A 12,897-nucleotide genomic window follows, 5' to 3' on the forward strand; every position below is an offset into this window, starting at 1 on the left:
ATCTTTTCAAAACCAATATACCCAGAAACATATATTTACAAAGTTTACACGTTATAAGCATATATTTACAAATGTTCGCATTTATCAAAATTTTATTGGATGGTTTGCGTAGGGCTTCAGCCGTATGAAACATGCACGTTACAACACCAAGCTTTAGAGATCATCAATATATAGCTCACATGAACCAAATAAGAGTGTTACAGTGCATTGCAGCAACATGAGACGTTATAGTCAACTAAACTTAAAACACCGGCTTAACTTGCAGATGACATAAAATCTAGGCTTGACAAGCCATTGCTAACATGGGGTTATAGCGATCTACATACATGGTTGGTTGTATAATTATAACTCGGTTGTCAATAAACAAGGGAGGAACCGACGTAAAATGCGATGGACATTTGGAGAGAACTTTAGTCAAAAGAACAAAACCTTGATCTCTTTTAATATAATATACCATAATGAATATTACAGGAATTTCCCTTTATGCTTTAATCTAAAAAAAATCAAAACAAGCTAATCAACGAGCCAGATATCAAACGAGCCTATAAGCCTGCTAATGCACGAGCTCACATTATATCTAGCTCGACTCGGTTACAACTTACAATCCAACCAATTTCAAACTTCAAACCAAGTTTTTTTCAAAAAACAAAACAAATCTATATCCATCTATTTCTTTTCTTATCCCTAACTTATTGGTCCAGTGGTAGGTGGCTTGGGTTTTCCAGAGAAGACCAAAGTTCGAATCCCACTTGTGTCATTTTGGGTGGATATTGGCAACGAAAAATGTGAGCTAGGTCTTGTGCAAAGGTTGTCAGTTTCAACCCGGAGCCCACCCGGGTTTTCGTCCCACCGTGTATTACGTCAGAGAGTTCTGCTATTGTGGCGACACAACGACTGTCAAGTGACAGCCGGCGGTATGGTTTCCCAGGGAAACGCGAAGGCAAACTTTGAAGCCAGCGTGAGTCCGGTTAAGACAACATAGTCTGACCAGAATGTGACATCGGGCCTCTCCAAATTTAAAAGACACAATAGCTTAATATAAGAAAATCGTTGTTTTAATAAAAAAAATCTTTTTTTTTTCTTTAAGTGGATTAACATACAATGAAGAAAAGCATCATAACTTGGTTACAACACATCCTATTTGAGTATTTTCTACTTTCTTTTCTACATTCTAAATTCTAAATTCTAAATTGACAGTTCAATTTAATTTCCTTCCTATAGTGATATTGTTGCCATTCCAAAAAAATCTACCCATAAATAATAAAACTATTAACATAGCAAAATATTAATAATAATATTATATTATATTATATAATAATAACAAAGTGGGACCCACAAGTCTTCTTTATCTGACAGTGTTCTGAAGAAAGAAAGAAAACAGTAGGAGTACTAGTCCTTAACTTTGCGTTTCAGTCTCTCACTAACACCAAACCCTCATCACCAACCCCATGTCTCAACCCCACAACTTCACCGACGTTCACTCACCGTCCACCGGACCTCCACCCCGCCGCCGCCGCCGCCGCCGCCGCCGCCCCGTCCACTCCGAACCCACCACCACAGACGGCGGCAGCAGCTTCGGGTTATCCGACTCCGACCCACAATCAGAATGTGGGTCTTCTGGGATATTCTCGTATAATCACAGCCGTATGGAGAGTTCGTCGGATGAGATTGATCTTGAGAGTGGTGAGTTGGAGATGAAGGTGCATTGTTTTGGTGGTGGTGAGAAGCAGTGTCGGATTTGTCATCTGGGGTTTGAGATCGGTGGTGGTACGGTGGATGATGACGGTGGTGGTGGTGGTGACGGTGGGTTGATTGAGTTGGGGTGTAATTGTAAAGGGGATCTGGGTGATGCGCATAAACAGTGTGCGGAAACTTGGTTTAAGATCAAGGGGAATATGTAAGTCTTTAACTTGATTATTATTATGTCTCGTTTGTTCATTTATGTTCGTTTTTTTTTTCGGTTGTTAATTTAGTATTTTAAGAACTTTTTAGGTCCAATATGTTGTTGCTCACATTGAATTTTAATTGATTTTTAGTTAGTTATGTTTGTTTATTTATGTTCGTGAATTGTTCGTTTATACTGTTGAAATACGAACATAAACGAACACGAACAAAGAAAACCTTGTTAGTATGAAGATGCATAATGTCTAATTTGTTCATTTATGTTCGTTAGTTTCCACGCAAGGGGGGGGGGGGGGGGTTGCTCAGTTGTTAATTTAGTATTTTAAGAACTTTCGTTCATTTATGTTCGTGAATTGTTCGTTTATACTGTTAAATAACGAACATAACCGAACACGAACAAAGAAAACCTTGTTGGTATGAAGATGGATTTAGATTTTTTGGTTATGAAAATTGGGGATACAATCACATGTCTCGTTTGTTCATTTATATTAGTTAGTGCACAGGGTTTTTTTATTTTTTATTTTCCGATTGTTAATTTAGTATTTTAAGAACTTCTTAGGTCCAGCACGTTGTTGCTCGCATTGAATTTTAATTGATTTTTAGTTAGTTATGTTTGTTCATTTATGTTTGTGAATTGTTCGTTTATACTGTTAAATAACGAACATGAACAAACACGAACAAAGAAACCTTGTTGGTACTAAGATGGATTTGAGTTTTTGGTTATGAAAATTGGGGATACAATCGCATTCTCGTTTGTTCATTTATGTTCTTTAGTTTACGTTCATTTATGTTCGTGAATTGTTCGTTTATATTGTTAAATAACGAACACGAACAAAAAAAACCTTGTTGGTATGAAGATGGATTTGAGATTTTTTGGTTATGAAAATTGGCAATACAATCGCATGTCTCGTTTGTTCATTTATGTTCGTTAGTTTACATTTTGTTTATTCGTTTGTTGAGATATTCATTTAAAATATTTAGGCGCATTACAATTTAGTATGTTAAGAGCTTTTCAGTCCTAACACGTTGTTGCTCACATTGAATTTTAATTGATTTTTAGCTAGTTATGTTCGTTCATTTACGTTCGTGAACTGTTCATTTATACCGTTAATGAATGAACATAAATGAACACGAACAAGAAAACAAACCCCGTTCGTTTAGTTGTTCGTGTTCGCTTAAAGTTAAAAGAACGAATGCAGACACACTCTGTTTGTATTTGTTTGGTTTGTTTACTGGCCTTCGGATCAAAGAGGCCGTTGACCAGTCAACACTCTTTTAATATAATGTGTAACAAATTCTGATTCAAATATTAAGTTATATAATCAACAATTTTATATACTTGTTCGTTTTCTATTTCTTTTTTAAATTGTGTCTTCCTGTATATATCATTAGTGATTATTAGAGCCTGCTTGGGATGAGAGGATTAGGCATGATTTGATAGACCTAAACCTCTCCGAGGACATGGTTGAGGATAGGAATTCGTGGAGAAGTAGAATTAAAGTTAAGGTTTTTTAGAGAGAATTGAATACCTTAGGGCTTAGACTTAACTTATTTAGGTCGCATACCATAATGGTATTTCCCTTACATTTATTATTATTATTATTATTATAATTATTATTAGCTTTTATATAGCTGTTAAACTGTGATCTTATTATTAATATTATTATAATTAGTAGTAGTTTGTATATAAATGTTAAACTTTGATTTCCTTTATTTTGCTTCATACACATGTACTTAGAGCTGAGGGTCTCTCTGGAAGCCACCTCTTCATTCCTTTGGATGGAGGTACGGTGTGCCTACATCCCACCCTCCCCAGACCCTACTTATAGCTTTGCTGTCGGTGGGATTTTACTGGGCATGATTGATTGATTGATTGATTGATTATTAGAGCCTGCATTAATTGTTTCATGTTTATTTGTTGTTTTTTAGCCAACCAGTTTTAGCATAACCAATTTTCGCTTATCAAAAGTTTCTGTATCTGTCACTAAAAAATATCACTTTGGTTAAAATATCATAAGTTATGCTGCATCAACCCATTTTTTACTTCAAGATTTTATTTAAAATGTGTGAATATTCAATAAATAGTTTGGTTTATATTGATGTGTTTGATCAACTAGTTTTTGTCATTTATTGATCATTTGCCAAACCCCCTTGCAAAGTCAAGAAAATGACATTAACTACCTTCTAAGTGTCCGGCCCTAGTATATCTTTCAATCATCATATATCATTATACATCATTATATATATATATATATATTTATAAATATATCAACGCGCGTGACGAAACAGGTTCTATGCAAATATCTAGGTTAAAGAAGAACTAGATGCAAATAAACTAGTTTGTTCTAAACGAACTGGGCTTGTTTATTTTAATTCCCATGAGGCCGTGACAAAAAGGTAGACTATAGTTAGGGTTGTAAACGAACCAAACGTTCAATGAACCATTCGACAGAAAGTTCATGCATATTCGTTTGTTAAATATACGAACGAATATGAACAAATATTTTTTTTTATTTATGTTCGTGACCCTTCGTTTACGTTTGTTCGTTAAATTCTTTTCGTTTATTTTTGTTTACAAATTACAAGCATTTATATCCGTTAGTTAACGTTTTTTTATGTACTTTCTTTTACGTTTATTTATGTACTTTCTTTTATGTTAGTTTACATGTTCATTTAAATTTTTGGCCCATTACAATTTAGTCTTTATTTTATGAAATTAAAATATCACCAATTTAGTTTTATTTTACTCTTTAGACCCAATAGATTGACGTTCATGCTTACTCGTAATTGGTGTTCATGTTATGTTCATTCGTTAATGTTCGTTCATTTAAGTTCTTTAGTAACGTTAACAAACGAGCAAAAACATGAACATCAATCTATTGGGTCTGAAATGTTAATAAAATTAACACGTTTAACACGTTCATTTTCTTAAAGAACACACACGAACAAAGAGAACCCCGCTTGTTAAATTGTTCGTCTTCGATTTTTTGTTTGATTAAAGTTAATTGAACGAACTTACAGGCCTAATTATAGTTTGCCGTAAATTTGAACCCGAATTAGTTAAATATGATGTCACAAAATAAACCAACATTAAGCTTGTTAAAACTACTTTTGGATTTAAAAGATATATTATGTATCTTTATTACTCATGCTAATGAAACCTTATTTGTTAAGATATACAAGGCTACCTAAGTACCTAACCTTAGAACAACTTGTGTATCTTTATTACCTAACATGTTTTTTTTAATGTATTTCTTTATGTTTCAAGGTTTAATGATTGTCTAAAGTACACATAACTTTTAAAACTAAAACGATTTTATGTTTGATATATGGTAATGATCAGGACGTGTGAGATATGTGGTGCCACAGCACAAAATGTAGGCGGGGACCAGACCAATGAGACGAGCCAGACGACGACTGAAACCGAGCCGATAGCCACTGGACCCATGGTGGTTCCTACAGAGCCGCCACGTACGTTTTGGCGGGGTCGAAGAATCATGAATATCTTGTTGGGTTGTATGGTTTTTGCATTCATTATTTCTTGGCTGTTTCACTTCAATGTATTGCCTTAATTTGGGTGGAAAAAGAAAGGTGTTGAGAAGATATAGATGTTTGTTGTATGGATTGGATGTTGGATCATAGAAGTGTATATATTTGTAAGGCTGAAAGTACATATTTGATGACCTTTCTGAGTTATCAGTGAATGAGTTCATTTTGGTTATCTTTAAATGGGATATTATATATTAGGAATTTGTTTAATTATTAGATTTCTTGTGTGAGTCTAGTCTGGAGTGTCGAAATGAGTATGGATGGTTGAAAACCCGTCTCAGGAAGACTTGTTCGGGTATTGGTGGTGGATCTAAACGCTATTTAAAAAAATAAAAAAAATTACTAGACTATCATCAAACTATTATTAAGCCATTATAAGTTCAGTTTTAGGGGCTGTTTGGGATTCCTTATTTTACCTCCTTATAACTTTTCATTATGTTAATAAGTTAAAATATTGTAACTTATGAAACTTTTCCTCTCACAATATAAGCAATTCCAAACACCTTATTACTCATCAAAAAGTTAACAAGTTATAAGTTGGTGAAAATAAGCAATCCCAAACAGCCCCTTAGTTATACAAATACTTGTGGTAATGTGGTATGGCGTAGATTTTAAGCTTAAAACTGAGATTATGTGCTTTTTAATTTTGTAGCAATGTTAGGGTAAACACAAATTTCCTCAGTATCTTGTTAGTTTTATGTAAAGGGAGTAAAATATTCTTTTGAGAGACATGGACTTTTTTATAATAATTTTAAACAAAAAAAAAAACACAAAACTACATATCCCCACCCTTTCTACAGGCACAACCAAAGTGATTAGGGTGATTTGTTTGAATTAATTGGACAATTTGAGTGATTTCTTCAAACTCAAAGGTTAGTTTTAGTGTTTGTTGAATTGTTGCTTGTTTGATGTTTAATGCTAATGTATAATTAGTTTTGTGTTTAGGTGAAATTTGAATTTTGGTTATTGTTCCATTGTTGATTAGCTTGATTGTGATTTGTTTAAAGAATTATTAGTCTAGGGATTGGGATTATTAGCTACTTATTTGTTGATTTGTTGAAACATCAAATCTTCATATAGTAAACCCTCGAATCTTAGGTATCAGTGTCGAATTTTAATTATGTGATCAACTTGATCTGACTTGGAACTATTTAAGTGATCCAAAAATTTTTATACTTGAACCTATGAAATTCAAGTTTCTAAAAATAGTAACTCAATTGGAATAAATTTTTGATTTTTTTCGTTAACAAATTAAATCAGATACATAAGTTTGTTAAGGTAACAAATTTTATTCTCATGTGGCTCAGGCTCAATTTCTACCCTCCTTATTTAGTGGCGGTGGGACGAGAAATCAGAAGAATAACTGACATTCGCTGGTAGAATTTTTAGGGGCGTTCGCTTCATATAATGAAATGAAATTGGGATTAGAATTTGCATATGATTTGGAATTGGAAAGAACTGGATTTGAAATCTGAACATTCCTATAGGAATTGGAATTGGAAGGAATTGAAATCCAATTCCATTCTTGATGTGTGTTCGTTTGACAAATGAATTTTAATATATCTCGACAAATATCACCGCATCTCCAACCAACCCCACCACCTTCAGGTAGGGGTGGCAAATGAGTTGGGTTGGGTCGAACAGGTGATGAGTCGAAATAGGTTTGGATTGGAATGAGTTTGGGTCAGAACGGGTCAATTAAAAAAATGGTTGTTCTGGTTTGGGTGGGAACAGGCTTCGTTTTTTTTTCTTTTTTTTTAACAAGGATAACGACGGAAACATTTTAGTTTTTTTTTATTTATATTTTCCGTTATTATTTTATTATTAAAATAACGGTGAAAACATTAAAAAACTTATAACTCAAAATATAAATTAAAAAAAGTAAAAAAAAACTAAAATGCTTTATTCGTTGTCATCGTTTTAAAAAAAACTCGAGAAATGAGTTGAACCGAACTGACTCGGGGCGTCAAACCGAACGCAAACATACTCGTAGTTTGGAAGGATTTGGAATTCTTTTATTTAATGGAAATCGATGGAAAGTTGAATTCCAATTTCAATTATTTGACAACCGAACACACCAAAATGGAATTAAGATTCCAATTCCAACGAAACGAACACGCTATGACATAGGATTTTAATTCCAGTTCATTTGAATTCCCACGAATTCTGTGAAACGAACCCGCCCTTAAACTGAACGGATTTTATCTCATCGTATTGTTGTGCCTTTCCACATGTGGTTACGAGTGTTTGCCTTAGACGATGGTTTCTCTTATTCGAAAAACGAGTGTACAATCTGAATTAGCAGATTGAGAAGATTCTGCCGTAGTGTAATACATAAAAAGATCGAGAAGGTTCTTCATCTTTCCATGATATATAGCCATATTTGTATTTTGTAGTGTGTATTTTGAGTGTTTGGTGGTCCGTCTGCTAGGTGTTCGATCAAATGTCTAGTGTAATTTGTATCATATTATGTATCTATCTATTATTGGAAATCCAGTATAATCTTCGTTTCTACGGGTCAACTTATTATTAGATGCTTAGATGTTATTTAGATAATATGATTTAACATTATCTATTGGAAATCTAGCATAATCTTCGTTCCCACGTGCCAACTTATTACTGGATGCTTAAATTTTATTTTAGATAATATGATTTAACATTATCTATCGGAAATCCAACATAATCTTCTCACATGTCAACTTTCTACTGGATGCCTGAATTTTATTTAGATAAAACTATTTAACATTATCTATCGGAAATCCAACATAATTGTAAATAGTGAGTTGTTGCCGCTCGCCTAATGAATCCAAGACAGGACCGATGTTGCCGCTCGCCTGATGAGTCTAAGACAGGACCGATTGACTGGTCTTAAAGCACCACATAGTCTAATATAACTCTGTGACATTTAATTAAATGCATAGCTCATACAAAGTCATTCAAGTTTATGAGTATTGAGTTTCTTGAGTGTCCAAACTCGAAAATGGTTGATCTTGCTGCAAGTTGTTAGACAAAATGTCTAGGCAAAAAAAAAAAATAATAATTGTATATGCTTCCATAATGAACAAGGTAATGTAGAAACTTATAATGATAAAACAAAGAGCAGGTTTTTCGGGTTGACCAGAACCGTGAAACGAGAGACCAGTAATTGAAACGGAATAAACAAGTTCGGACTCGGGTTCTATGGATACAAGTACTTTTGGATTCGAACTAGCAGTTTCTCGGGTCGGATTTTGAATTACGGATAAAAGAGATAGACCTTTTTATACTATATATGTGTTTTGGCATTTAACTAAATCAAATATTAGTGTACACAAACAACTAATAACACTTATAATGATAAAATGAAGTCCACCACCTCATTTAAAGATTTATGTGAAGAACCACCTTGACTAATTGCAACTCTAATCTTTTCTTTAATCTCCATACCTCTCTGCCTCATTTCTTCACCTTCTTCATCCACCAAAACTCTTCTAATCACACCTTCAATCTCCTTTCTTTCCACCACAATTTCAACCCCCATCTTCCACACACAACTCAAATACCTAGAGTTAATCTTTTGGTCTGACTCGAACTGCTGACACGCCATCAGAACCCCTTCAAACATGCTTTCCAGAGTCGAGTTCCAACCACAATGACTCCAAAACCCCCCAACTGCATAATGTGCCAAGGCTTCCTTTTGTGGTGCCCATTTCACTATCAATCCTCTTAACTTCATCTCATGCACCAAACCCTCTGGTAAAAACTCAATCCACTTGAACCCTTGAACCGAACCACCCATAGAAACGGTTGGTTGCTATCGGCTAGACCCCATGCCATTTCAGTTAACACTTTGTCATCCACTTTTCCTATGCTTCCTAAGCTCACATAAATAACTGACTTGGGTGCTTGTTTATCTAGCCATGAGATGCAACTTGTATCCTCTTCATAAAAACTAGTGGAGGGTGCTGGGATTATTTTGTGTAACGGTCCGACGGTAAAAATGGGAACTTTGTAGTGATCGCGTATCTGCGTCAATGCTGATGGCTCAAGAAACTCGAGTGTGTTCCAAAGAATGGCGACCGGAGGGGTTTTGGGGATGATCATGTTGATCACTTCAAGTGCATATTGTATTGGAAGATTAATAAAGGGTAGATCTTTGTATCTTAATGGATGTAGTTCTTGAACTATCTCCTGCAACACAGAATCTTTGAAAATAGTTTAAATTAGTTGATTGGTGTAGATTTTGTTTGATTTCCAATGACATAATCTATTCAGTTTGATTCAAAACAAGGGTTTAAACAAACCAAGTTGCCTACGAGCTTCTTGAGATCCGCTCGCTAAAAGGGTTTAAACCAAGTTTGATTCAAAACAAGGGTTTAAACAAACCAAGTTGCCTACGAGCTTCTTGAGATCCGCTCGCTAAAAGCTCAAATCTGGTTGAGTTTAAACTAGGGGTGGCAAATGTGACCTATGGGTTGAATGAGTTGTAATAAAACGTATATAACGGGTCAGAATGGGTCAAACTAAAAAAAGAAAATGATTGAAACGGGTCAAAATGGGTTGACATTTCTTGAGTTTTTTTTTTATTTTTTATTTTTATATGGAACGAGAAAAATGGAGGAAACTTTTTAGTTTTTATTACTTTTTTAGTTTTTGATTTATATTTCGAGTTATGATTTTTTAATTATTATTTTTTTATTTTTTAATGAGGGTTTTTTGAAATGGGTCAAAATGGGTTGAGATTTAGAAACCCTTCACTAAAGTATTTAAAAATAATAATTAAAAAATCATAACTCGAAATATAAATAAAAAACTAAAAAAGTAAAAAAAAATTTAAAAAGTTTCCTCCGTTTTTCTTGTTCCATAAAAAAAATAAAAATAAAAAAATAAACTCAAGAAATGTCAACCCGTTTTGACCCGTTTCAATCCTTTTCTTTTTTATAGTTTGACCCATTATATACATTTTATTACAACCCATTCAACCCAATAGGTAAAAGAACCCGAGCCTAAAAATAAGCGTGCCTAGTATATGAGCTCATTTATCAAGGTCGAGCTCGCCAGTTAGCTGAAACAAGTCTATTATTTATAAAATTTTTATTTACTATATTAGATATATAATTGTATAATACTTATTAGTACATACAAATTTATGATAAAAATACTAAATAAAATTTATTATGTTACACATAAAATTTTATAATATAAAATAAAAATAATAATTGGTGTTCCGCTCGAGCTTTCGAAACAGAGCTCAAACAACTAAGTCAAAGCTTGAGCTCAGGTAAGTTAAATGAGCTCGAGCTTAGACTTGGCTCATTTTTACTCTTAACCCAAACAATCTATAAATCTATAAACTTTTATTTGGATAAAAGAGTTTCCTTGTACCGGAAATCGACCTTCTTGAATAAGCCAAGGGATGATCTTCATCGCGGGGAAAGCAGACACGCTGCTGGTTCGCAATACGATGGCGGGTAGACCCAGATCACCATCCACAGATGCAGCAAAAGACATAAGATTATCATGAATAATAACTATTGTTTCCTTCTCACATGCTGCATCTTTTTGTGCATTCATGATATCAACAAGGTGTTCTTTGAAATGGGGTCTGCAGTTATCATTTAAAGCTTTCAAGAACTGTCCTGCACCAGCAAAATCAATGTTGACGGTTGACATGTCGTTAAGAGGGACGAAGGTGAAACCGGGATGGTTTGAAGGGTCTGGTGGGTTCAAGTTAGAGTGAGCAATGGTTATGGGAAAGCCTTTGGAGTGAAGGAAGGTGGCTAGGTGCAGCATGGGTGTCATGTGGCCTTGAAGTGGACTTGCTGTTAACACTAATCGCCATCGTTTTTCGCTGTGATCTGCCATGTGCAAGGATCAAGATATGTGTTTTGTTAGTAGAAAAACAGGATGTGGTCTTGACTTGTTGAGTCTTGAGAAGATGGTTGCAAAGTTTGATTTGTTAATGGTAGTAAAGATAACTACAGACTCTGGCGAAGCTTGGAATAAGACACCTGGGGGGGACCGGACTCAAAATGTATAGAAAATTTCACAACCGAAGGGGGTTGTGCTCAAATTTTAGGCCGAAAACGGCTAAATTTACACTAAGTATAAAAAATTTCGGCCGAAAATGGCTAAATTATACACTACGTATAAAATTTTTTTGCCGAAAAAGGCTAAATTTTACACTACGTATAAAAAATTTCGGCCGAAAACGGGTAAGTTTACACTAGTGCGTAAAAAGAGGGGGGGGGACCCCGGGCCCTAAGCAACCTTCGCCATTGACTACAGACATGATCCGCCATGTATATTTGAAAAACTCCTGTAACACCCTATAAAATTTTTAATATATTTTGTATAGTGATTGTAAATTGAGGAGAGAAATGTATAAAAAAAATATTATTTTATTAAAAAGGCGTAAGAGCATTCACATCCAATTCTTTATTTCTAAATCCAAAATTACACTAAAAATTACTAGATTTTTTTCTCTTATTTCAATTAAATAATACTTTTTTATATTTTTATCATTACCATTTATTTTTTCTTCATTTACAACTAGAGGTGCACAAACCGGTTTTTTTAAAAAAACCGGTTCGGTTATTAACCGGACCGGTTTTTTTTTGCCCGGAAAAAAACCGGTTCGGTTAATAACCGGACCGGTTAATAACCGGTTTTTTTCTGTCAAAACCCTAACCGGTCTAACCGGTTAGGACCGGTTTAGAAACCGGTTAATAAACCGGTTTTTTTATTAACCGGTTTTTTTTATTAACCGGTTTTTTTTATTTATTTTTTTTTTTTTAAATTTCGCGGTTTCAAATACGAATATTTGTTTTTTATATTTTGTACTTAATGAAGACCATTATTTTTTCACAGTATAAACAAACCAGTAACTACAAGGCAAACCGGTAACTACAAGGCAAAACGGACTGACCGAAGCCATTCTTTGCTTTCGTTGTTAGGGTTCTTTGCTTGGAAGATGAGTATGAGTGTGTGTTGGTGAATGTGTTTTCAACAAACCAAAGATTAAAAACACATAACTTTCATTTATAGTTTTTACATTAAAAATACAAACATTAAATCGTTATCGCATATTCGTAACTCAAAAATACAAACATTAAATCATTAACACTGAAGAAATCTCTGCCAAGAACTGTTGTTCATGATTTAACTCAAAAATACAAACATTAAATCGTGAACTAGCAGATGCTCCTGTTGTTCCCAATCGCAGTTTGTTCATGATTTGCCTCCATGTTTGCTGTTTCTTTAACTAAATTAGAAAAATCCAAATCAACAAGTAAATAAGAGCACATATTAGGAAAAAGAATGCTTAGACACGATTACATGAACAACTTGCTGTTTCTTACTCATGATTTGCCTCCATGTTTGCTGTTTCTTTAACTAATTTTCTTCGCTACCCGATCCCGAGCTATTTCTTAGGTAATCGTCGTACGCGGCTTCTTCATCGGTCAT

General features: G+C 34.2%; 1 protein-coding gene and 1 pseudogene across 1 annotated transcript; one reads left to right on the plus strand and one right to left on the minus strand.

Moving 5' to 3' along the window:
- Window positions 1-1,448: 1,448 nt before the first annotated feature.
- Window positions 1,449-5,625, plus strand: LOC143633273 (uncharacterized). Its single transcript, XM_077101607.1, has 2 exons — window positions 1,449-1,897; window positions 5,246-5,625. The coding sequence occupies exons 1-2, from the start codon at window positions 1,449-1,451 to the stop codon at window positions 5,472-5,474; spliced, it is 678 nt and encodes a 225-aa protein (XP_076957722.1). The 3' UTR covers window positions 5,475-5,625.
- Window positions 5,626-8,779: 3,154 nt separating this feature from the next.
- LOC143633263 (UDP-glycosyltransferase 76H1-like) lies at window positions 8,780-11,402 on the minus strand (annotated as a pseudogene).
- Window positions 11,403-12,897: the final 1,495 nt, after the last annotated feature.

This window comes from Bidens hawaiensis, unplaced genomic scaffold (assembly GCF_021521415.1).
Source record: "Bidens hawaiensis isolate Kalapana, Puna unplaced genomic scaffold, B.hawaiensis_p1.1 tig00006636_1, whole genome shotgun sequence".
Taxonomy (NCBI): Eukaryota; Viridiplantae; Streptophyta; class Magnoliopsida; order Asterales; family Asteraceae; genus Bidens; species Bidens hawaiensis.

What these genes read in the sequence shown, in the direction of transcription:
- LOC143633273 (XM_077101607.1), top strand. Translation starts at nt 1,449, where the DNA reads ATGTCTCAACCCCACAACTTCACCGACGTTCACTCACCGTCCACCGGA. An exon ending in TTTAAGATCAAGGGGAATAT is followed by an intron (nt 1,898 to 5,245) that starts GTAAGTCTTTAA and finishes GGTAATGATCAG; the next exon opens with GACGTGTGAGATATGTGGTG.